At 37.4% G+C, this 27,339-nt stretch overlaps 1 protein-coding gene across 1 annotated transcript in view; it reads left to right on the top strand.

The window, feature by feature from the left end:
• The window catches only part of TMCO1 (transmembrane and coiled-coil domains 1), a 46,460-nt gene extending 25,420 nt beyond the window's left edge, over window positions 1-21,040 (top strand). Inside the window, exons 6-7 of the mRNA XM_024741972.1 lie at window positions 7,208-7,352; window positions 17,946-21,040. Of these exons, the coding sequence (XP_024597740.1) occupies window positions 7,208-7,352; window positions 17,946-18,044 (244 nt within the window). The 3' untranslated portion in view covers window positions 18,045-21,040. The remainder of the gene's footprint in view (window positions 1-7,207; window positions 7,353-17,945) is intronic.
• Window positions 21,041-27,339: the final 6,299 nt, after the last annotated feature.

The raw sequence follows: 27,339 nt of genomic DNA, 5'->3' as shown, positions 1-27,339 counted from the left end.
TCACACAGAATTTTCACAGGTAGTATGTACACCAGTGTATGCTTATTTTTTCCTCAGGCATATCCTAGAAGTATTGCTTAGGTGAAATTTTTTTTTTTTGGCCTTGCCGCACAGCATGCGGGATCTTAGTTTCCCCGACCAAGGATCGAACCTGCGACCCCGTGCGGTGGAAGCGCGGAGTCTTAATCACTGGACTGCCAGGGAATTCCCCTAGAAAGGTTTTTATTAATTTATATTTTTCGATTATTGCCCTCAGTACTTGTGAGTGGTTCTTTCTTCATATATTTGTCATCACTGGGAATTATGTATATGTTTAATATTTGCAAATCTAATAGCTAAAAAATAATATTTCTTTTAAAATTTGCATTTCTTGTGAGATGTAGCATCTTTTCATATACTTATTATGTTTATCTATTTCTAAATTTCTAGTTCATGTTCCTTCCCTTATTTTCTTTTTATAAGAATTTTTTATTTATTGAGACTATTAAGCTTTCTTTTTGAGATATATGGGCAATGTTAATTTTTTTTTTTTTTTTTTTTGCAATGTTAATTTTTATGTCAAATCTGTTACTCTTTTCTGTTATATAAATAGTTCCTTTCTCATACCAGATTATATAAATTTTTTTCTACTTTTTATTTTTTATATTTAAATTTTGTTTCATCTGTAATTTTTTTTGGTGGTTAGTTTCCAACTTTACCAAGTACTTAGCTATTGTTAATACCAGGTAGGGAACAAATAATATATTTTCCCTGATGATTTGAAATGACTAGTTTATGATATATCAGGTAGCTTCCCAAAGCTTATGTAGTAGATTTTTTTTTTTTTTTGCTGTACGCGGGCCTCTCACTGTTGTGTCCTCTCCCGTTGCGGAGCACAGGCTCCGGATGCACAGGCTCAGCGGCCATGACTCACGGGCCCAGCCGCTCCACGGCATGTGGGATCTTCCCGGACCGGGGCACGAACCCTTGTCCCCTGCATCGGCAGGTGGACTCTCAACCACTGCGCCACCAGGGAAGCCCTATGTAGTAGATCTTAACCAGGAGTGCGCATCAGAACCAAAGTTTAAAAAGAAAAAGGTTTTCTTATACTAGTAATATACAAGTACTTCTAAAAAATTCAAACAGTATAATGTAGAATAAAAGGTGAAAGTGAAACCAAATGAGTTGAAAACTTATGTCCACACAGAAACCTGCACACAGATGTTTATTGCAGCTTGATAATTGCCAAAACTTGGAAGCAACCAAGATGTTCTTCAGTTGGTAAACGGATAAACTGTGGAACATCCAGACAGTGGAGTGTTATTCATTGCTAAAAAGAAATGGGCTATTGGCCATGCAAAGACATGGAGAAACCTTAAATGCATATTACTAAGTGAAAGAAATCAACCTGAAAAGGCTACGTACTATATGATTACAACTATATGACATTCTAAAAAGGGCAAAGCTCTGGAGACAGTAAAAAGGTCAGTGGTTGCCAGGGATTAGGTGTGAGGGAGGGATGAATAAGCAGAGCACAGAGGATTTTTTAGTGTAAAACTATTCTGTGTGATACTTAATGGTGATACATGTTGCTATACATTTATTAAAACCCAAGAGTGAACCCTAATGTAAACTGTGGACTTTGGGTGATAACGAGGTGCCATTGCAGGTTCATCAGTTGGCAATTATGAATAATGCTTCCATAAACATGTGTATGCAGGTTTTTTTGTGAACATGTTTTTAACTCCTTTGGATAGATACCAAGGAGCATGGTTGCCGAATGGTATTCATGTTTTTTTTCTGGTCTTTGTGCTCAGACCAGAAATTTAAATATATATATATATATATATTTCTTATGTCTAGGACTGTGAGCACCTAGAAGTTAAAGAATGTATCTCTATTTTTATAAGCTGGTATGTGAGATTAAAAGTCTAGTACTTATTTTTTTTTTTTTTTTTTTTGGCAAATTTCAATTTTTTTTTTACATAATGGTGAGCAAATTCCAAGTTTTATTTCACATATATTGAAAAGCAGACATTTCAGATCTGATGTTCAGAATATCCAATCTATAAGATTCAATACTATCTTCATATCCTCAGATAGAATGTCATTGTTCATGTGACGTGACAGTCCAGACAATAGCTGGGATTGAAACCGAATGCACCCCTTTCTTTTTCTTTTCATTAAAAATATTAGCAAATAATAATTTAATCAAAATTTAATCATATTTTGTATGTATGAATTTTAAATTTAAATGGGAAAAAAAAGTATAGAAAAAAAAGCCCACCATCCCTCAGCAGTTCTAAACAAAAGTAATGTGGGTGTCAGTTATTACAGTCTAGTACGTATTTTGATTGTATTGAAGAATCACTATTCATTTTTCGCATAATTTCTCTTAGTTTCACCTTGATCATCTGTTTATTATAGAATGGAATACATTATCTCTAATACCCATTTTAGTCTTACAATTGTTGATAAGAAAAAAGGCTCAAGTTAGACTAAGATGGGAAGGACTTGAGCTCCAGATTGCCAAAGTAGCAACAAGAGGCACCAAATTCAGCTATTTGTCTTTGGCTTCTCTTCTGGATCATTTCCATAAAGCTGAAACATTAAATCTTAGAAGTGATCTTAAAAGTCATTTTAACACATTACTTCTGTGTCAATATGGAAATCCCTCCAATAATACCTCTAGCAGATAATTTTCCATTATTTTTAATCATTTTCAACGATGAGGAGCTTGATGTTTTCTGAGACAATATAGTTTTACTGAGTAGTATTTAGGGTTTGAAAGTGGTTCCTTTTACTGGACCAAAATATGCCTGCTTGTTCTGTTCATGAGCAGTGGTGCTGCCCTCTGGAACTGCAGAGAGTAAGTTCACTTAAAGAAATAATCTACCTATTATAAGCTATCTCTCTCTTTGCACCTTTTTCTTTCCCTCCCTAACTCTTTTCATTATTAGGCTACACACTAGTAATGGTGTCTATTCTTAGCTATTCCTATGGAAAACCTCTAATCTCCTGGAAAAATTAATTTGAAGGGGTTTTTTCCTTCATATTTGTGGCTGGTTTAAGGTCTCATTCGTGCTAAATGTTCAGTTTCACATAAATGAATAACTCACTTATAGGGCATGAAAGATTTTCTCTCTCCTTTTTCTTTTAAAGCTTTTTTCCAGCTTTATTGAGATATATAATGACATATAATATAGAACATTGTGCACGTTTAAGGTGTACAGAGTGATAATTTGATATACATATTGCAAAATGATTACCACAGTAAGGTCAGTTAGCAAATCCTTCATCTCACATAAATATCATTCTGTTGTGGTGGCAGTGAGAACAATTAAGACTTACTCTCTTAGCTTTCAAGCATATAATACAGTATTAACTATAATTACTACGCTGTACAATAGAAGCCCAGAGCTTATTCATCTTAAAACTGGAAGTTTGTACCCTTTGGCCAGCATCTCCCCATTTCCCTCAACCTTCATCCTCTGGCAACCACCAATCTAATTCTGTTTCCATGAGTTCAGCTTTTTTAGATTCCACATATGAGTGATGTCATACAGTATTTGTCTTTCTCTGTCAGACTTGTATACAGTATATATATCACATTTTCTTTATCCGTTCATCTGTCGGTGGACACTTAGGTTGTTTCCGTATCTTGGTTATTATGAATAATACTGCAATGACATGGGAGTACAGATCTCTTTGAGACAGTAGTATATTTCAGTTCCTTTGGCTAAATAGCTAGAAATGGGATTTCTGGATCATATGGTAGTTCTACTTTTAATCTTTTGAAGAATATCCATATTGTTTTTCATAGTAGCTGTACCATTTACATTCCCAGCAATAGTGCCCAGGGGTTCCCTTTTCTCCACATCCTTGCCAGCATTTGTTATCTCTTGTCCTTTTGATAATAGTCATTCTAACAGGCATGAGGTGAAATCTCATTGTGGTTTTGATTTGTATTTCCCTGATGGTTAATAATGTTGACCACCTTTTCATGTACTTCTTGGCCGTTTGTATGTCTTGTTTGGAAAAAATATCTGTTCAGATCCTCTGCCCACTTTTTAATTGGATTATTTGGCATTTTTTGTTTTGCTATTGAGTTGTACAAATTCTTTACATATTTTGGATATTAACTCCTTATCAGATATATAGTCTGCAAATATTTTCTCCCATTTCATAGTTTGCCTTTTCATTTTGTTTCTTTTGCTGTGCAGAAGCTTTTTAGTTTGATGTAGTCCCATTTGTTGATTTTTGTTGCTTGTGCTTTTGGTGTCATATCCAAAAAAATCATTGCCAAGACCAATGTCAAGGAGCTTTTTTCCCTATGTTTTCTTCTAGAAGTTTTACAGTTTCAGGTATCATGTTTAAGTCCTTAATCCATTTTGAGTTAATTTTTGTGATAGGAGTCCAGTGTAATTCTTCTGCATGTGAATATCCAGTTTACCCAGCACCATTTATTGAAGAGACTATCCTTTTCCCCCATGAGATTTCTGGCTCTTGTCAGATATTAGTTGACTGGGTTTATTTCTGGGCTCTCTATTCTATTCTATTGGTCTGCATGTCTATTTTTGTGCCAGTAATATATTAGTTTGATTACTATAGCTTTGTAACATAGTTTGAAATCAGGAAGTTTGATGCCTCCAGCTTTCTCAAGATTGCTTTGCCTATTCAATATCTTTTGTGGTTCCACATGAGTTTTAGTATGGATGTTTCTATTTTTGTGAAAAGTAGAGTTTTGATTAGAGATTGTGTTGGGTCTATAGATGACTTTGTTGTTTTTAATAAATCTATTTATTTTATTTATTTATTTTTGGCTGCATTGGGTCTTCGTTCCTGCGCATGGGCTTCCTCCAGTTGCAAGGAGCGGGGGCTACTCTTCATTGCGATGCACAGGCTTCTCATTGTGGTGGCTTCTCTTGTTGCGGAGCACAGGCTCTAGGCATGCGGGCCTCAGTAGTTGTGGCATGCAGGCTCAGTAGTTGTGGCACACGGGCTTAGTTGCTCCATGGCATGTGGGATCTTCCCGGACCAGGGCTTGTACCTGTGTCCCCTGCATTGGCAGGTGGATTCTTAACCATTGTGCCACCAGGGAAGCCCTGTAGATGACTTTGGATAGTATGGCCATTTTAACAATATTAACTCTTCCAGTCTATGAACATGGATATCTTTCCATATATTTGTGTCTTCTTCAGTTTCTTTATCAATGTCTTATAGTTTTCAGTGTATATATCTTTCACCTCCTTGATTAAATTTATTCCTAAGTATTTTATTGTTTTTGATGTAGATGGGATTGTTTTATTCTTTTTTTCATATAGTTCATTGTTGGTATATAGAAATGCAACTGATTTTTGTATGTTGATTTCCATCCTGAAACTTTGCTGAATTCATTTATTAGTTGTAAAAGATTTTCTTTTTGGTTACAATTTCAAGTCAAAAATGTCAAGGAATAAAATGACTGTATAAGATGAATTTGTTGGGTGTGTATGTTAGCAACAAGAGGGGTAAACAGTTTGGGCTATATTTATTCCAGCCCTACTCCTCACAGTTTAACTCTACAGATGGAGAGTAGAGTGGTGTATGTAGAACAGTATACTGCATATAGCATATAACCAGGAAATATTGGAACAACTGTGTATAATACTTCCTGTGAGTGAATGGGAATACCTCCTCCTGGAAAAGTTATTACAATACTTTGTTTTGCTTTTGTGAGGTTAGTAGATAAGAATAACTACTTCAAGCAGATCTTTAAATATTTTCGTCATATCCAAGTAACAACAGTTCATGATTGAGCCCTTACCCTGTGCAAACTATATACTAGGAAAGCAGTTGGAAATAGTAAGTGGACAATCATACATATGTACAGAATATGTCAAATTCATTCTATTTATATTCTTTGGAGTTCAGCTGTGTAAGAAGCTCTTTATAACCACAATAGTTAATATGGATATTTAGGTATTTTTTCCCCCAGCGAAAAAGATGGTAATGCTACCTCTCTTTTCCCTCTCCCTCTATAGAAATATTCTAAATACCAAATGTTTTTCTAAGAGGGAATGTTCTAGATATTTTAACTGGAGTTAAAGACTTTATTTGGATAAAGTAACTGATGCTGTCATATATTTTTCTAATATTATGAAGTATGAAGTCCTTAATCACATTAATTTATAATTCTCAATATTGTCTGACTGTACAGCTTATTCATAGAAAAGTATAAAAGAAGTTTATATCCTCAGCATCTCAAAATAAACACTGATACCTATTTTCTTCTAGTTTTTTTCTAAGATTTTCTCTTTTCAAAACATTTTTCTTTTCTATTTTAGAAAAAGTAAAAGGAATTACTTTCAAACATTAGAAGTATGTTAAAAGTTATCTCAGAGTATTATGTATGCCATTTTTCATTCACCACTATGTATATTCCATGAATTTCTCTCCAGAAGTGTTTATCCTGTTCAATATGTATATACTGGGACTCTTTGAGTCTTGGAAAAGAGGGTTCTTAAAATCTTATTGGTGTCATGGTTTAGAACAGTGGTTCTCAAAGTGTGGTCTGGGGATCCCTGGAGGTCTCTGAGACTTTTAGGAGGTCCTTGAGGTAAAAAGTATTGTTGTAATAATTCTAAGATGTTATTTGCCTTCTTCACTCTCTTTCTCTCATGAATGTACAGTGGAATTTTCCAGAGGCTTCATAGGGTGTGTAATATTGCAACAGCCTGAGTAATGAAGCAGCTATGAGAATCCAACACTTTTCTATTAAATAAAACATTAAAGAGATTGGAGGGAAAAAAGCCTTTCTTCTCACTAAATTCTTTTCCTGTATGGAACATATATTTTCCATAAAAATACTTGTGTTAACATACTGAATATTGCTACCTTTTAAATGATTTGATAAATGGTTTAAATTTTCTGTTTTAATTTATAAAACAGTAATATTGATAGATATAACCTCTAAATAAAACCTCTTTAGGGTCCTCAATAATTTTTCAGAGTGTTAAAGGATCCTGATACTGAAAAAATTAAGAAGCACTAGTTTAGAAAAAGATTGATGGGAAAAATCTAGGCGCCCTTCCTTACATCCTTATACTTCAAGTCTCTTTTTAGAATATCATCCTTTCTTTGTTTTTTAGAGATCAAGGGACTTAGAGTTCTATTTCTGTCCCAGATTCTTCTCTGGAACTAAGAAGCTTGTCAGTCTTCCAAAAATAACAGTTTTTTTCCTTTTTAGATTTGATGGTAGAGTGGTGGCAAAGCTCCCTTTCACCCCCCTTTCCTACATCCAAGGACTGTCTCATCGAAATCTGCTGGGGGACGATACCACAGACTGTTCCTTCATCTTCCTGTATATTCTGTGTACCATGTCAATTCGACAGGTAAGTGACAACATCCACTATTTAATATGTATATCCTTCCTTGCTGTCACACCCTAAATTAGTGTCTACTTCTGTAATACTGGAAATGTCTACCTGTTGCTACTGAGATCTTTCAGTTGCTTGTTTTAGAATTCGAGTATCATCTAAAACTGTTTTAAATGTATGTAGGTCTAGATTACTGATCCTTAGGGATGGGAAGTAGCCATAAAATCAAACATGGTTTCCACATCCCATTTTTAGAGCTCTCAAGTTTCTTCTTTATTGCAACTATCTAAAGGTAGAAAAGTAAAGAGTGGGTTTTGTCTTCCCACTATCATTTCTTCTTTATTATACACCAGTGCCTTTTGGCACTTCAGAAACACAAATAAACAAATAATTTGGTGACTTGAAGTTAGTCACAGTTGAGATAAAGTCTGGCTTGTAGAATTTACATTCAAGCAACATGATGGTCAGACAGTCATAGTGAAAAAGAGTGAGAGCTAAGAGATACATATAAGGTTGTGAGAGCCTGGAAGAGAGACATAACATTCAATTAGTGGCAGACGATTCAGGCAGAAAGGTTGAAAGAATGAAGTGGCTTTTGAGATGGGACTTTAAAAAGTAAGAGAGGTTAATTAAAGTCTCTGGCTCCAGAACTCTTCATATTTCAAGGCATTATTCAGTTTTTGAACATACTGCCACTCAGCAGGCATTGTAGTGGGGAGGTTGGCACATGCAATAAGTATGAACATGATTCTTTCAATGATTGTTACATAAATGATTCAGAGTTATTTTTCTTCTTCTTCTTCCTCTGAATATTGTCTGTGGCAGCAGGTTTTTTGATTTGTCTGGCATGTGGGAATCAATAGGAAATGGAATAATAGTTTGAAGCTCACAAAGATCTTCATGATCTTACCACTTAATACTTTCCTTACCTCATCTCTCACCTCATCCAACACTCCAGCCATTCTGACTTGCCTGACAGTTTCCATGTTCCACTTACCCAGACTCACTTTTTGTGAGTCCTCTTCCTTCTATCTGGCTGTCTCCCACCTTTTTCTGTTGCATATTAAATGCAACCAAGTTTCCAGGCTTCCTGGAATCATTTTCTGACACTTGCTGCATTCTGAAGGGTAGATGTATGACCAGATGCAGAAATCTCAGAAGATTATCACAGTAGTCTAGCAAAAAATCACTATGTTCTAAACTTACAGTGATGGGAGGGTTGAAAAGGAGAGGACAAAGTTGAAAAATATATAGAGGTAAACTAGCAGAACTTAGTGATTGATTTAATGTGAGAAAGGAGAAACTAAGGTAACTTCAACATTATGGCTTTGGTGACCAAATGGAGGATGGGAATAGAAGAAAGAGAAGTAGGTTGGTTAGAAAACATGCTGTTTGAGGTGTTTGTGAGGCACTTAAGTGGGTATGTCCACCAGGAAGTTGTATTCTTGTGTAGCCGAGGTGTATTCTACATCTTTTGACATGCTTTAGCATTTTGGCTGATCTGAGGTGAAAGCCAAGACAGCGACAACATGGATCTCTTTGTTGGTTTAACAGAGGTCATTGATAACTAGAATATTGCTCTTAAATTTGATTATTTAAGTATGAAATATTAAAATTATAGCTAGGGTCAAAATACTAATAAAAAAATGATGTATACATGCTACTTTAAGCAACAAAGAACAATTCTATTTTAATTACATGCAGATGTTACTACTTTATTTGTGATGGCTCACAACAGTTTTGTGGTTTTTTTGTGTTTGGGGGTTTGTTTTTTTGGGCCAGCCTCGCGGCTTTGCAGGATCTCAGTTCTCTGACCAAGGATTGAACCCAGGTCATGGCAGTGAAAACCCGGAATCCTAACCACTAGGCCACCAGGGAACTCCCTCACAATAGTTATTTTAGATGCACCATTTGCACTGCTACCTGGACATTGTTACCTAGAAATCACCATCTGAACTGTAGAGGTTTTTTTTTAGTGAAATAAATGTTAAGAATGATCATTGAGAAAGTTCAGCTCAAGCTGGTCTTTAAACTCCTTTCAGTTATTTCAGAAAGTCTGGTGAGGTGTATGTGTAGCAATTAATTTTATCAGGAATGCCATGGTCATTTACCATGGTGGTCAGCAAACTTCTTCTGTTTGCTGACCACCATGTAAGGGTCTAGATCAGGGGTCCCCACCCCCCGGGCTGCGGACTGGTACGGCATGTTAGGAACTGGGCCACGCAGCAGGAAGTGAGCTGCGGGCAAGCGAGCGAATCATCTGCTGCTCCCCATCGCTCACATTACTGCTTGAACCATCTCCCCGCTGCCTGTCCATGGAAAAAATTGTATTCCATGAAACCAGTCCTTGGTACCAAAAAGGTTGGGGACTGCTGGTCTAGATGATAAATATTTTTGTTTTTACTTTTCAGACCATACAGTCTCTGTCACAACAACTTAACTCTGCCATTATAGTATGAAAACAGTCCTAGACAATATGTAAATGAATGAATATGGCTGTGTTCCATCAAAACTTTATTTATAAAAACAGTCAGGGGCTTCCCTGGTGGCGCAGTGGTTAGGAATCTGCCTGCCAATGCAGGGGACACGGGTTCGAGCCTGGTCCGGGAAGATCCCACATGCCACGGAGCAACTAAGCCCATGTGCCACAACTACTGAGCCTGTGCTCTACAGCCCGCGAGCCACAACTACTGAAGCCCACGTGCCACAACTACTGAAGCCCATGCGCCTAGAGCCCATGCTCCGCAACAAAAGAAGCCACCACAGTGAGAAGCCCGCGTGCCACAATGAAGAGTAGCCCCCGCTAGCCGCAACTAGAGAAAACCCGTGCACAGCAATGAGGACCTAATGCAGCCATTAATTAATTAATTTTTAAAAAACGGACAGTAGAGCAGCCATGCTAACTCCTGAGAATACAAAAAAAAGGTGAAAGGTGATGGGTGGGGAGAGAAGGAGAGGCAAAAAAAACCACAAAAATTCAAGTGTGTTTGTTTTCAGCCAAGGAAGATATATATTCATACTTTTAATTTCCGCTTGTCCGAGTCTATGCACTGATATTAATAAGAGAAAAGTATATAGAGCTCTAGTATAGGTATTCTGAGATATTAAAAATCTTTGAAAAATCACTAAAATGACCTACTTTTATCATTTTTGTTAGCTGCCAATAGTTTCTTATTCTGTTCCCCGTTGGTTGTTAGTATGTATACTAACAGGAGGATTATGAACTTACATCCAGTCTGAAATACTTTAGCATTTGAAGTGTTACTATGGAATATATGCTTCTTTCTTTGAATTAAAATTCCTTTCTCTTATTCCCTTTCTCTTTCTATGTTTTGTTTTGTTGTTTTATTTGTTTTTTAAGATCTTACATTGCATAATAGTTAACTCTGTAGATGCATGTGAAATGATCCGTCATAAAATATGAGGCTTTCAGATTAGAGACTGTATTATGATTCCCTCAATGAAGCCATTCTTTTTTTAAAATTAATTAATAAATATATATATATTAAAAAAATTTTTTTTGGCTGTGTTGGGTCTTTGTTGCTGCGCATGGGCTTTCTCTAGTTGCACCGAGCGGGGGCTACTGTTCATTGTGGTGTGCAGGCTTCTAGTGATTTCTGAATTTCCTGTATATATCTTAAAGTGTAGTGTACACCTAAAAGGCAGGTGTGAAACAAACAGTAGATACTACACCCAAATATAAACTTGGAAAATTGGGGTTATACCACTTTTTACTCCCTAAAACAATGTGGGAAAATTCATGTTGCCCCCAACCTCCAGTAGGAATTGTCAACTTTGGGATTTTTACCAATCTAACAGATAAGAATTGCTCTCTCATTGTAGTTTTAATTTGCTTATTTGGATTGAGCATCTCTGTTTGTCTAAGAGCTATTCATGTATTTTTTTTCTTCCTTTGGTAGACGAGACACTGTGTATGCTTTTTGCCTATTTCGCTATTGGGTTGTTGGTCTTTTTCTTAATTTTTAGCTCTTAGATTAGCCCTCTCTATGATCTAAGTTACTAATAATTTTTACAAATTGTCATTCGTGTTTGTTTTACTTAGTATGGTTTTTGCCATGCAAAATTTTGTTTGCTGGAGGTTTTTAGTTGTTTTTTTTGTTTGTTTTTCTTTTCCTTTTTTGGTTTACTAGTCTTTAACTAAAGTTATAAAGAAATTCATCCTTGTTTTCTTCTAGTACATTTTGGCTTCATTAAGTCATGGTTCGATGCATTTGGAGTTGACACTGGTGTACCTTATTTATTCTTTGCTCTTGTACTTTGCCAACTATTATGTGATTTTTATTAGGGAAAACATGGATTCATTTGAGATCAAAGGTTGCCTATCCCTTGTTTTCAAAGACTGAGGAGCCAGAGGGTCAAAAGAATGCAGTAAGGTTAATGATCATTCTTGAATCTAGTGTGTATTTGAATAGGACGAAGCCCTGTCAGCAGCCTACTATTAATATTTTCTCTGGAGTGCCTGTCTAAATTCCTCTTTGAAATTTGAAAGTCTGTTCAGATCCCAGTGCAAGTGTTTGGCTGGGGACACTCCTCCTTTCTTCACACCTTGTGTAGATAATTAGGGTTTTGGAATGCGCAGGTGTCATAGAGTGGGCTAAGCATTGTGATCTGAACCCCTAGAGTAAAAGAATATGGAGGAGTGGGTCAAAATATATGTGTCATACCTGTAGAGTCTCAAGGTTTAAACTTGTCAGTGTGACTGCCCCTGGTAGCAATTTTCCTGAGGAATCCTCAAGGCAATGCTCTCTTATGTCCAGAAGCTACTTTCTGGTTTCCTGTATTCAGTAATACCAGTGCTTTTAATCTTTCTTGTTTATTGTGGTAAAATAGACATAACATAAAATATGCTGCTTTAACCATTTTTAACTGTACAGTTCTGTGACATTAAGTACATTGTACGTTGTCATATGACCATCACCACTATCCATCTCTAGAACTTTTTCATATTCCCAAACCGAAAATCTCTGCCCATTAAACACTAAATCTCCATTACCCTCTCCCCTCAGTCCCTGGCAACAACCATTCTACTTTCTGTCTCTTTGAATTTGATTGTTCATATTTGTGAATTTGACCTCATATAAGTAGAATCATACTTATGTCCTTTTGTAACTGGCATGTTTTAAAGGTTCATCCATGGTGTAGCATGTGTCAGAATTTCTTTCCTTTTTAAGGGTGAATAGACATTCAGTTGTATGTATATACCACATTTTGTTTATTCATTTGTCAAAGGACAATTGGATTGCTTCTGCCTTTTGGCTGTTGTGAGTAATGCTGCTGTGGACACAGGTGTATAAATGTCTGAATTCCTGTTTTCCCTTCTTTTTGCATATATACCCAGAAGTAGAATTGCTGGTCATACTGCAATTCTATGTTTAATTTTTTGAGGAATCAACATGCTGTTTTCCACAGCTACTCATCATTTTACCCAGTACTGTTATCTTAAGGCTTCAGTTTGCCACCAGTTTGAGACCATTTTTAAAAGAATACAAGTAATTTCTCATGCTTTTGTTTCAGTGAGTGAAAACCATAATTTCATTCACTCAGGGTTAATGTTTATGCTGAATGTGTAAAAACAAAATGTATTTTATTCGTTACCTCCAGCAATGGTGGGGTGACCTTGCTTGTTTTAATGGGGAAGTCTTCTTGTAGTAAATTAGAATATAACATCTATGGGAATGAGAAACATTTCTGTTATTCATGTCCTTAAAGTGTCAACAGTTTTAATTGCTGAAGTGAGTAGATAGTTCTATCACCAGGTTTCTGGAATTTGCTTTAAACACCTTATATTTGCGAAAGATTATGATATTTACATATGTCAGTTAATAACATCTCTACGGTATTAACCAGAATCCACTTCCTTTACTGAGAGTGGTAGTGTGATTAAATCAGCTAGCTCCAGTCCCTTCGTGACAATACCCCAAGGGTAGGAGTGTGCTAACTGGTTTAAAAAAAAGTGTCACCTTAAGAACAACTGCTAAAAGCAAAAAAGAAAACTGCTAACTTTCTATATCATGCCCCCTTATTATGATGGAGGTATAATATTAGGTTGAATTAAGGGTATCTATCTGCTTCAATATTTTTTTCCCCTATGTATAAGAGAACTTACTATCACATTAATAATAATCCCTTGATAGTGTCCTCTGTTCATTTATTCATTCAACAAAATTGAACACATATGTGTATCAGGCTCTGTGCTGGATGCCTAGTATACAGTTATTTAAAAAAAAAAACTGACGTATAATTATGGTCCTTGCCCTCATGGAACTTATGTTTCTTTTGAAATAAAAAGGTTAATTTTCCCCACCTGCAACTTCACTTCTAAAGAAATCATTATCAAATATGAGGGTATAGAAGTACATTTAAAATTATTTCTATTATACTAATCATTCAGAGTGGAGGCAGATTAAACAAAGATTAAATTTTAAACCTAAACTAAGGCAGTTTTATGACATTACTAATTCACGTAAGTATTTGTGAGTCTGGTTTTTATCTATTATTTTTTTCATGTTCTGGTATGTTAGTGATTATATGATTCACCACTGACTTAAGAGTTTTCAAGGGGGCACTTCCCCGGTGGCGCAGTGGTTAAGAATCCACCTGCCAATACAGGGGACACGGGTTCGAGCCCTGGTCTGGGGAAATCCCACATGCTGCGGAGCAACTAAACCTGTGTGCCACAAATACTGAGCCTGCGCTCGGAGAAGCCCACGCACCGCAATGAAGACTAACCCCTGCTCTTCGCAACTAAAGAAAGCCCCACACAGCAACAAAGACCCAATGCAGCCAATAAATAAATAAATAATTTTTTAAAATAAATAAATAAAACAAGTTGGAAATTTAGTGACATTCTATCATTTGGTCTTCTTATTGCTTTGTGTAGTGGATTTTTAGAGGGGGGCATGAAGGAGCTATTTTTATTATGAAAGAAATACAGACATTCTCCAGCTTTACTAAGGGGAAGTAACCTACTAATGATTGATTTTTCTTCATAACCTGTTTTTAGATTTCTTTTTAAAGTACAGCATGGTCTATAGTATTGTGAGTGATTGAATGAATGAATGAAGTATTTTATGGCAAATATAATTTAAATGAGTTCTTGAAGTTGTGTCTTCATATTTAAATATTATGTGATATTCTGACAGTGTTATCTCAGAAATATAAACATATCAGTAACAATTATTCTTTTTTTTGAATATTTGAATTTTATTTATTTTTTAATACAGCAGGTTCTTATTATCTATTTTATACATATTAGTGTATATATGTCAATACCAATCTCCCAATTCATCACACCACCACCACCCCCTGCCGCTTTCCCCACTTGGTGTCCATACGTTTGTCCCCTACATCTCTTTTCTTGTTTCTTGAGGAAGGCTTGTATTGCTGTAAACTTCCCTCTTAGAACTGCTTTTGCTGCATCCCATAGGTTTTGGATCGTTGTGTTTTCATTGTCATTTGTCTCTAGGTGTTTTTTGATTTCCTCTTTGATTTCCTCAGTGATCTCTTGGTATTTAGTAACATATTGTTTAGGCTCCCTGTGTTTGTGTTTTTTACGTTTTTTTCCCTGTAATTGATTTCTAGTCTCATAGTACTGTGGTCAGAAAAGATGCTTCATGTGATTTCAGTTTTCTTAAATTTACTGAGGCTTGATTTGTGACCCAAGTTGTGATCTCTCCTGGAGAAGAACTGTTCCATGTGCCCTTGAGAAGTGTAATCTGCTGTTTCTGGATGGAATGTCTTATAAATATCAATTAAGTCTATCTGGTCTATTGTGTCATTTAAAGCTTGTGTTTCCTTATTAATTTTCTGTCTGGATGATCTGTCCATTGGTGGAAGTGAGGTGTTAAAGTCCCCCACTATTATTGTGTTACTGTCGATTTCCTCTTTTAGAGCTGTTAGCAGTTGCCTTATGTATTGAGGTGCTCCTATGTTGGGTGCATATATATTTATAATTGTTATATCTTCTTGGATTGATCCGTTGATCATTATGTTGTGTCCTTCCTTGTCTCTTGTAGCATTCTTTATTTTAAAGTCTATTTTATCTGATATGAGTATTGCTACTCCAGCTTTATTTTGATTTCCATTTGCATGGAATATCTTTTTCCATTCCGTCACTTTCAGTCTGTATGTGTCCCTAGGTCTGAAGTGGGTCTGTTGTAGACAACATATATATGGGTCTTGTTTTTGTATCCATTCAGCGAGCCTGTGTCTTTTGGTTGGAGCATTTAATCCATTCACGTTTAAGGTAATTATTGATATGTATGTTCCTGTTACCATTTTCTTAATTGTTATGGGTTTGTTTTTGTAGGTCCTTTTCCTCTCTTGTGTTTCCCACCTAAAGAAGTTCCTTTAACATTTGTTGTAGGGCTGGTTTCATGTTGCTGAATTCTCTTAGCTTTTTCTTGCCTGTAAAGCTTTTGATTTCTCCGTCGAATCTGAATGAGATCCTTGCTGGGTAGAGTAATCTTGGTTGTAGGTTCTTCCGTTTCATCACTTTAAATACATCATGCAACTCCCTTCTGGCTTGTCGAGTTTCTGCTGAGAAATCAGCTGTTAACCTTATGGGAGTTCCCTTGTATGTTATTTGTTGTTTTTCCCTTGTTGCTTTCAGTAATTTTTCTTTGTCTTTAATTTTTGTCAGTATTATTACTATGTCTCAGCGTGTTTTTCCTTGGGTTTATCCTGCCTGGGGCTCTTTGCGCTTCCTGGACTTGGGTGGCTATTTCCTTTCCCATGTTAGGGAAGTTTTCAACTATATCTCTTCAGATATTTTCTTGGGTCCTTTCTCTCTCTCTTCTCCTTCTGGGACCCCTATAATGTGAATGTTGCATTTAATGTTGTCCCAAAGGTCTCTTAGGCTGTCTTCATTTCTTTCCATTCTTTTTTCTTTATTCTGTTCTGTGGCAGTGAATTCCACCATTCTGTCTTCCAGGTCACTTATCCATTCTTCTGCCTCAGTTATTCTGCTATTGATTCCTTCTAGTGTATTTTTCGTTTCAGTTATTTATTGTTCATCTCTGTTTTTTTGTCTTTAATTCTTCTAGGTCTTTGTTAAACATTTCTTGCATCTTCTCGATCTTTGCCTCCATTCTTTTTCCGAGGTCCTGGATCATCTTCACTATCATTATTCTGAATTCTTTTTCTGGAAGGTTGCCTACCTCCACTTCATTTAGTTGTTTTTCTGGGGTTTTATCTTGTTCCTTCATCTGGTACAAAGTCCTCTGCCTTTTCATTTTGTCTATCTTTTTGTGAATGTGGTTTTCCTTCCACAGGCTGCAGAACTGTAGTTCTTCTTGCTTCTGCTGTCTGCCCTCTCAGTAGCAATTATTCTTAATGATAAAGTATTGGGGAGTGTATACTTCAGAGGAGCTTAGATACAGATATTCTCATAGTGCCTTATGCACATTAGGTACTCAGTAACTGTTGAATGAATGAATGCATACAAGCTAACCTGCCTACCCTGGGTTAGAGTTTGTTCTGAAGAACAGAACTTTAATAGAGGAGGTACTATGTAAGAGAACCCATTAGATTAAGAATCCAAAAACATGGGTTTTAATTCTAACTCTGTTCTTCATTTAACTTTGTAATTTTGGACAGGCCATCCTACTCTTCCAAGTTTTAATTGGAATTTCTCAAATATAAAATGAAAGACTTGAGCAAAAATAATTAGACGATCTTTAAGGTTTTCCCACTTACAGGTACTGTACAATATCTTAACTGACCTTATTTACCCTCTCCACATTCATGAACCCCTTCCCTCCCTCTTTAAAGCAAACCACCTTATCCCCACATCACAGTGTCCACTCCTGTTCTCTTTAGAACTCCTCCACCTGTCTGCTCCCACCAGTTGAGTCATTGCCTTCCAAGAGCCAATTGTGTTTATCCCTAAAGTGTTTATGCTAGTTTTACTCATTGTTGCATTTATGTTATTTAATTTAATGTTATATTAACCGATGAAATCTGAGTATAAAATAGTCTTTTCTATGAGAACTAGTTTCATAAAGTTGAGTTTCTAAAAAAAAAAAAAACTACTGAATTAGATTTAAGTGAGATAGCTGAAAAGATGAGGGGTTGTGTAGAAACCTAGGAGGATTCTGAACTTAGATTACTTTGCAAAATTCTGAATTCTCTCACTTCTTTGAAGACATTGATACCGAATATTTCAGTTTCAGCTGATACTGAATATTTCAGTTTCAGCTTCAGGCGGTGCAATAATGACTAAATCCAGCTATAAGCCCCATACTCAGAGAAAAAGCCTTCCTACATGAAATAGCTAATGAATGTACTTTGTGTACATTGTACACAATGTACTTGTGTTGAAATAAAAGATTACCTCTTTTTATGATTCTCCGCTTGAAAAAATCAGCTTCTTTGGTTAGTAGACCAAGATCCTATGAGGGAAGAGGCCTTTTACTGTTCTGTGATCTCTATAACATTGTAGGCCTTTTAAAAAATAAGTAGTAATCATCCTGTTTTAGGTCATATTAGTACTTTTTATTTGTAAGGTTTCTCTTTATATGAGATCTATGTTAAATACTTTTCTCTATATCTCATTAAAACCCAATTTTTATTCTGTTTCCTTCACAGAACATCCAGAAGATCCTTGGCCTTGCCCCTTCACGAGCCGCCACCAAGCAGGCAGGTGGATTTCTTGGCCCTCCACCTCCTTCTGGGAAGTTCTCTTGAATTTAAGAAGAACCCTATAATTCCTGTCATTCTTTTTAGACACTCAAATAAGACCGGCAACTATTTTGTAGCAAGAGCCATAGGCAGCCTTAGCACTTGGGCCACTTTCTAATTTTGAGTTATTTCTAGGTATTTTGGGATATGATTCGAATGAGAATGGCACTCAACAAACATGATAGTGCTTTTGGTCACAGATTAATTTTTTTTAAACAAGTGTTTTGATTAGATAAGCACAGGTGATGTTTATGTAATGAGAAACAAATTCTTATTTTGCTTACACAAATATTTCTGTGGGATCAACTTTCAAGTATGTGCTGTGTGCCATGTACCATGGAAGTTGGCTCTCTATGAGCATTTAGAGATCTGGAAGAAAAATTTAGTTTATGTAACTCTTACTTGGAACAATTTGTTGTGTGTTTTTTTCAACCCAAATATATGACCTGAGATCAATAAAAGAGGCCAAAATTTTAGCTATTTCATCTACAAGGAGAGACGTGTTTTGTTTTGCCATATTTCTAGATACATATTTTTAGTAATATGAACATAAGGGTAAACATTGGCGAGGAAGGGGCAATGCTGTTTTTGTTTTTTCTCGCCCGTCCTCCCTACCCTGGAGCAATGTTTAAATGTAATATTTTATCATACTTGCTTCATATGCTCAAAATACAGAGTTGCCCTGTTATAGGAATTCTAAAACATGAGAGGAAAAGAAGGTAATAACTCACAGGAGTATAAAAATGAGTGTCCTCAGCAGTTTCCTTCATACTCTAGTACAATCTGTTGGATTCTTGGGAAGGCACTCAGTCCTCCCCTCGAGGCAAGGTTATGGTTATTTGTGGTTAATCTTGCAGAGCTTCCTTGTAGTCACAGTGGCCTTTGGTTCCTGACCTGCTCCTTTGTAAAGGATGAGGGGATGTTTATACCATGATCTTTCCCCCCGAATCCATGGAATTAGAAATCTTATGTGGAGTGATAACTCTAGTACTAAATGTTTACTTTTATCAGTAGTGTCCTTAGATGCATGTATTCTACCAGTGAGAAAGGTACATTATTTGCAAAGTAACAACTGTTAAACCAACAGCAAACTTTTCAATGGCATCAAGTCCAGAAGACAGTGGGATAATATTTTGAAAGCTGGAGAAAATAATTATCAACCTAGAATTTTATGTACAGCTAAACCAGAAGTTTGGGAGCAAAACTGGGGAAAATATTTTCAGAGCTACAAAATCCAAGATAGTTGAATTATTAAAGGATACATTTCAGGGACGGGAAAGAATACCAGGGGGAAGTTGTGGGATCTAAGAAACGATGGTCAACACAGAAATTGATAAAATATATGGATAAATTTAAATATTTTATGGATTATCTAGTTTAAGGATTATCTCAAGACAACCCCACAAATTAATTACTGTTCCTGCCCTCATTTAACAGATGAAGAAACTGAGGCAAGAGAGGTTAACTAACTTGCTCAGCATCCCTTAGCTAGTGAGTGGCAGAGTTAGGATTCGAACCCAAGCAGTTTAAAGCCATGTAGTCCAGGCTCTCAAATGCTATGTTGTATTATAACATCCCAATATAGCATGTGGTGAGTCTCTTCCCATCTCTTTCCCTTATCTCCTCAGCTAGAATATATGAGCTCTAAAGTTGAGGCTTTGTCTTTTTTGGTTGTTGTTCTTGTTTCCTCAAAGCCATCACATGGGTGGGAGGGAGCACAGCAGGAGCTCATTGAAAGCAGATGAAATGGAACAGAAATCTCTATTGCAAGGTTACCTTTATCAGAAAAGATGCCTGATAATGGATAGTGATAACTTCTAATGGTCTTTTCTCCATGTCATTAACTGTTCCAGGCAAAATAAAAATTAAAAGGGTGATAAAGAAGGAAATGATGATCACGATAACAATGATGAGAAAATGATGGAATATCTAAAATAAAGCATAAAGAGAGAAGAAACCACACTCAAAATTCTGCTGTTACCTTGTAAAGTGAAAATATATAGTTCATCCTCCCATCAGCCCTCTTAGGTTTTGAAGTTGGTGCTTTCTAATCAGATTTCTAATGGATGTTGAGGTTTTCATAAACTATATTTCAGTGGAAGAGGGTAAATAAGAGGGAGAAGTGAAAAAGGAGAAGGAAGGAGGAGAGAGAACATCTATTCACCCTATTCCTAAAAGGACACAATAGCAAGGATGAGTGCAGAGGAAACAGAGCTATCACATCACAAGAATGTAAATTCAAGGAGATACTAAGGGCTACTATAGCCTCACAGTTAGCTTTTTAATTTACTTGCCCTGAAAAATTTTCAAGACTAGTCATTTGGATGACTCTAAATCCAGACCATCACTGAATTAGTGGAGATGACATTTCAAGCCAGAGAAGCCTCTGAACAGCTCTCAAAACAGGTGATTTGGCTACTTTGCTTATGTAAAGGATAGATTGTCCCCGTCCTAGTTAAAAAAAAAAAATCAAGCATTATTAATATTTACATTAGGCTACTCAGGTTGTGCTCATAATATACTTAGTAGTAAACTTTTTAAAAATGCAGGTAAACCTAAATTTATTAACACATAAGACTTCAAAATCTAAGCCAGTTTGAAACCTGGAAAGCAAACGAGTGTACTCATATGCCTTTGACCAGTTTGTGGTTCCTCTTCTCTCATTTGTAAATTCTTCTCTTCAGTTTGTTTAGTAATTTAAAATGACGTCAGTGTGTTGATGAGCATCCAGAATTTTCCCTTACATCCAAATCAAAACCATTTTGTCACAGGCTAGTGTGTAGTAGGGTTTTTTCAACATAACTTAAACTTATATTGTGTATTTCAGTCCTGCCCTTCAATACAAGTAAAAGCACCATATACTTTCTCCTTTTTTGGATTAATTCTGCTTAAGTTACAGTCTTTTATTTTCTTTGAATTTACTTCTTGCTTTGAGTTTTAAAGCTTTTTAGAATGGAGAAAAACCTCAAAAATAAATGAAAGTTAAAAAGATGTATAAAGAACACCCAGATACTGATTATTCATCTTCAGCAATTAATTAATGGCCAATCTTATGTCTACCCCTTCTTGCTTCTATTCCTCTTATATTATTCTAAAGCAAATCCTAGGCATTGTATCTTTTACTCATAAACGTTTCAGGGCTTTAAAGAATATCTATATCTCTCTATATATGTCTCAATACCATTTTCACACTTTAAAAAATCGACAATTCCTTGATAGGATAATTGTCTATAGATGTCAGAATTTTTTACAGTTTTTTTTGAATCAGTTGGTTGACAAGCGTTGTAAATCTCTTCTAATCTATTATCGTGGTTCTCAAACTAGAATACATCAGAATCACCTAGAAGCCTTAAAACACAGACTGCTGGGCCCTACTGCAGAGTTTCTGATAAGACTGCAGTGTAGCTTGAGAACTTGCACTTCTAACAAATTCCAGGGTGATGCTGATGTTGGCTGGTTTGCAGTCCACTCACATTTTAGTTCCCCACCATCTCTCTTTCATTTCCCCCCTTGTTATTTATTTGTTGAAGAAACTGCATTGTTTCCCCTGTAGGGTTTCCCTCAGTTTGAAATCTGCTGATTGCATGCCTGTTTTACACACTGTTGGTTGTCTCTTTTTGTAATGTTAGCTTTTGCTAATCACTAATCACTAATTACTAATAATTAGGGATTGAAAAATTATGATACTCTACTATCTCTTCATTTATTAGGTAAAAATACCTCTATAGGTAGAAGCATCCCTTCATATACCGTTTGGTTACCCAGTGTTAAATTTTATAGGAAAGGCAGACTAAATGCGTGATTATCTGGTTTTCAAAATAATGAGCTGTTCACTCTAATGCTCCAGGGGTGAACAATGTGTGTGATTAGCAGTTCATAGGTTTAAACATACTTGATTCATTTCAGTTCACTGAAGTTATTTTTCTTGCGGATGCTCAAATTGTCCTATTTTTGGCCAGTGAGAGGCTCTTTAAGCTGACTCCTGGGACTGTTTGACATGACCCTAGTTTTCATTGGTGGCATCCTTGCTAAGTGATATGACAAGATGTTCCAGGGCCACCTCATATTTCCTGCCTGACCAGAAGGCAACACTTTCTTCAAGGAGGCCTGATTATTTTTACTGGGGAATGGTATTTGGAGACTGCAGTCAGAGCATAAAGATGCTCGTTGAGACTGGGTTAGTAGGTTTCTAGGCCCTTTTTGTGGACTAAGATAGGTAATACGTTTTGTTGTTGTTTTAAGGTAAAATGCATCATGTGTTTATACCAGTACTCTATGCCCCTCTTAAATTCCGAGCTACAGAGTTTTTCCTTAATTTCTTTAACCTGTGTCTCTTTTAATTCTCATGCTAAGAATTCCAGTTTTATTGCCAGAAATGATGGAATATCATATACTTAGTCTTTAGCATAATCCCACAATATCCACCCAAAAGTCCCAGAATATCAATACCAACATTACTACCAACAATATAATTACTAAAAATAATTGAAGTTTTTTGGGGGGGAGAGTGGGGGGAGGTTCTTTAAAATACATCCCACTCCAGGTATACAGTCAGATTACAGAAATTTCAGATTATCTGGAATAGTTTCTTTTTTTTTTTTTTTTTTAATGAAAATACCCTAACAGATATTTCAAAATACACTCATTATGGAGACTCACGTTGACACAGGAACAATGACAATACTGAATTGACAGTGCAGTTGTTTTGTTTTGTTTTTGGGGTACGCGGGCCTCTCACTGTTGTGGCCTCTCCCGTTGCGGAGCACAGGCTCCGGACGCGCAGCCTCAGCGGCCATGGCTCACGGGCCCAGCCGCTCCGCGGCACGTGGGATCTTCCCGGACCGGGGCACGAACCCGTGTCCCCTGCATCGGCAGGCGGACTCTCAACCACTGCGCCACCAGGGAAGCCCTGGAATAGTTTCTTTTTTGAGTTTCTCATTCATGTCCTCATTTCTGTCCCCTTAATTTCCCTGAAGTAGCCTCCCAGGTAGTCTCCTTTACTCTGGTCTCTCCTGGCTCATCATCCATCCTGTAAAGTCAATAATCTTTCTAAAATATAAATCTACTTGTGTTGATCCTCCAAGGAAAGTTGTCCACCGGCTTCCAGTAACCTGTAAGTAAATGTAAACTATTTAGCATAGAAAATCATCCTAGTCTGCATCTCCAGCCTCTCCCACTCCTAGGATCTACCCTTCTCCCATCCCTGTCTCGCATACATCCTAGGCTCTAGTCAAGCAAATTTATTTTTTAAATTCTGCATTTTTCACATTTTTAGACTTTATTACCTTTGTTTTCTCTGCCTGAAATATTCTTCCTCTTATTTGCCTGATTTTCTCATGTTTCCTTCCAACTCAACTCAAGCATCTCCTCCTCCTAAAGGTTTTCTCTGACCTTTACGTGTTAGGTTTCTTTTCCCTGTATCTGTTTGAGCTTTTCATATGAGTCATTTATTAAAAATGGGCAGATCTCTTAACTTTCTAAGCCTCAATGGCCTCATCTGGAAATGGGATGAACACTCCAGTTAAAACTGTCATATCCAACATCACTCATCTGTGTCTTCAGCTAGATTCTCTTAGTTCCCTCTGAAAAGCCTGCTGCCTGCTGCCCACAGCACACTGGACACTCTCAGCCGCACGTATGCACTTTAGCTCTTACCAGGGAATTGTATAACGTTACTTGTTTTACTTGTTAATTTTAATTATGTACACTAAGTATTGTGTAAATTAATGAAATATGAATGCAAAAAAGAGAATTGTGTCCATGAAAACTAATTTGAATGGTTTGGAATGACTCAATAAAAGCAAATTGCTAAAAATAATTGCTTTGACTTACATATGGGTAAAATAACAGAGACTGAAAAAAGTAATAAAAGTTTAGAAAGATTCAGTACTCATATTCATTCTTAGTGTTTTAGTTCATACTTCACTTTAAAGAAATCAAAACTGGAAATCAGAGGTGATACATTTTCGTCTTAAAAATATTTTATTTTAGGGCTTCCCTGGTGGCGCAGTGGTTGAGAGTCCGCCTGTTGATGCAGGGGACGCAGGTTAGTGCCCTGGTCCGGGAGGATTCCACATACCGCAGAGCGGCTGTGCCCGTGAGCCATGGCCGCTGAGCCTGTGCGTCCGGAGCCTGTGCTCCGCAACGGGAGAGGCCACAACAGTGAGAGGCCGCATACCACAAAAAAAACCCCACAACATTTTATTTTAGGAAAGCATTGCCACAAAACATGGAATTTTCATCATCACAAGTTCTGTTTAGAGACTTCCCTGGCGGTCCAGTGGTTAAGACTCCATGCTTGCACTGCAGGGCACGCGGGTTCAATCCCTGGTTGTGGAACTGTGATCCCGCATGCTGCGTGGCATGGCCAAAAAATAAGATTAAATAAATAAAATTTTAAAACTCTGTTTTTAAACAGTCTTTGAAATCTTTGAGTTGCAAATGTTTGATTCTGTTGTTTTATTGCTATAAACTATGCATGGAAAACAAAGAGTTCTTTGCAATGAATGAGGCAGTCATGGTGAATCAAACAAACGAGAGGTGATACATTATGGGTTTAGTGTATACAAAAAAAGAAAAAAGGGACTTCGCTGGTGGCGCAGTGGTTAAGAATCCGCCTGCCAACGTAGGGGACACGGGTTTGAGCCCTGGTCTGGGAAGACCCCACGTGCCGCGGAGCAACTAAGCCCGTGCGCCACAACTACTGAGCCTGCGCTCTAGAGCCCACAAGCCACAACTACTGAAGCCCGCATGCCTGGGGCCCATGCTCTGCAACAAGAGAAGCCACCGCAATGAGAAGCCCACGCACCACAACGAAGAGTAGCCCCCGCTCGCCGCAACTAGAGAAAGCCCGCGCGCAGCAACGAAGACCCAAAGCAGCCAAAAATAAATAAATTTATTAAAAGAAAAACGAGACTCAAAAAAATAGGCTCATATTCAGGGAAAAAGCCTTGACCCTACATCAGAAGTGAATAGGTATATATTTGTTATAAGTTAGAAGTGTCTGAAGTACATACAAAAATTTTTTCATGATTCTGTAATTAACTTTTTAGGTTAACCTACAAATTACTGGTTCTAGTCACATCAGCGACATGGATATTTCCCTCATAGTGTTTTGGATGGATTATATAAAGCAATTGACATTATGCCTGGCATATTGAAAGCATTTGATCTTCAAACACAGCAGTCCTATAAAGTAGATAGGATATCTTTTTATTGTCCTGATTTTCTATGTGACAGATCAGGTTCTGAAATGTTGTGATGTGTCCAAGATCACAGCAAGTGGCAGAACCAGGAAGAGCCTTAGGCCCCAGGGTCCATGCTCTTTCCACTAGAGCATCCGGTAGGCTGACTCCATTGGGTCTACAATATAAGACAGCTGAGCTGGAATCCTGTCTGGACTTGTTACCCTTTATGCAAAATGTCTTCATGTAAGGCAAGCTGGGGTTCCCAGGGAGTATCATTTAAGTGACTATCACTGTCTCTTTTCCCTCTCTTTTTAAAAAACTTCCCCACATTCCTGTTTCACCATCTGAATGGTATATATTAACATGACTTTGTGAATCTTAGAAGAAAATTTTAAATTATTAAATCAGGAAATTGTCCACCTGTCACAAATGAATATGGAAGAGGATAAACATAAGTCTACTAAGAGATGATGTTTTTTAATTTCAAAATTGCTTTTTTTAATTTTTATTTTTCAAACTTACTTTACTGAAGTATAGTTGATTTACAATGTGTTAATTTCTGCTGTACAGCAAAATGATTCAGTTATACAAATATATGTTCTTTTTCATATTTTCCATTATGGCTTATCACAGAGATGACTTTTTTTTTTAATCTTTGAGTCTTTAATTTATTTTATTTTTGGCTGCGTTGGGTCTTCGTTGCAATGCATGATCTTATCATTGTGGTGGCTTCTCTTGTTGCGGAGCACCGGCTCTAGGAGCGCGGGCTTCAGTAGTTGTGGCACGCAGGCTCAGTAGTTGTGGCTCACGGGCTCTAGAGCACAGGCTCAGTAGTTGTGGCGCACGGGCTTAGTTGCTCTGTGGCATGTGGGATCTTCCCGGACCAGGGCTCGAACCCGTGTCTCCTGCATTGGCAGGTGGATTCTTAACCACTGTGCCACCAGGGAAGTCCCAAGACAATTATATTCTATATGTGAAGAATGTGTGCATTCTCAAGGCTTAAAATGGAATTCAATCTGTAAACTATTATAAGAGAAAGTCCCTGTAAATATGGACAGGAAAAGGATTCTGAATAATTTTTTTCCTCTTTTTGTGTGGATGGTTTTCTGGTTCCTCATTGAAAGAAAAGTGTAATAGATGTATTATTGTATCCAGGAAAAAAGTTGTATGAGTGTTTATTTTTAATGTAGTTCTAGAAGATGGAGTAAGAGCTGGCTACTCCCTAAAGACATTTTCTTTTACTCCTGGTGGATGTATCAAAGCATGGAGTACCGCTAATGATGAAACTAAGCCAAAGCAACAGCCTGGCAGCTGGATGACATGGGGGTGAGAGGGGAGTGAGGGACCCCAAATGGGTTCCCAAGGGCTCCTTCCTTTGGGAATCCTGGAGATGGGGGAAGAGGATCTAGTTGCTTTTCTCCTTCACCTCCAGTTCTCTGGGGAAGGAAATTTGGATATGGAGGCGGCTTTAGTGGCACCCAGGCTTGGCTTTAAGCAAATTGTGAGGTAGGCAGTTTCTCTCAGCTTCTCCTCCTCCTTTAGCAACCATTCCATTCCTCCCACTCCTCTTTATCCCTTCACCTGTGCCGTCCCTCGTGCATCCATCTCAGGAGGTGCATTCGTCTCACTTGGTGTGTGCCTGTCTCTTTAAATTTTCACCCAGATCACAACTGGCCAACACCCTCTGTGGCTTCTCAGCTGCTTTGGGAGTATTGCTAAGAAGCTCCTCCCAGGAAATTTACAGCTTCTTTAAATCTTTTCCCCAGGGCCAGCTTCCTGGGTTTCAAAATCCCCCTTTTCTTTGATAAATGACTACCCAATTAAGAGTGAATTTTGATGGCAACCTTCATGGGGACAACATCTGGACCTGGTGTAGTGAGAAGAAATGTGCTTTGGATTTGCACAGACCTGGATTCCCATCCCAGGTCCTCCAGGCGGGGAGATCTACAACCTTTCTGAGCTAGTTGCCTCATCTACACAAAGGATGATAAAAAGGTCTCGCAAACTCCGCCCCGGAAGGCCCGGCTCCTTTCCTGGAGGCCCCTTAACTCTAGTCCAGCGGCGCCACGCCCCTCAGCCCGTAGCGGCCCCCGCCCCTCCCCGCCTCCCCTTAA

The sequence above is a fragment of the Neophocaena asiaeorientalis genome, unplaced genomic scaffold (genome assembly GCF_003031525.2).
Source record: "Neophocaena asiaeorientalis asiaeorientalis breed wild unplaced genomic scaffold, Neophocaena_asiaeorientalis_V1.1 scaffold283, whole genome shotgun sequence".
NCBI classification, from domain to species: domain Eukaryota; kingdom Metazoa; phylum Chordata; class Mammalia; order Artiodactyla; family Phocoenidae; genus Neophocaena; species Neophocaena asiaeorientalis.
Note: the sequence above shows the minus strand (reverse complement) of the source record. Positions and strands in the feature narration are given on the sequence as shown.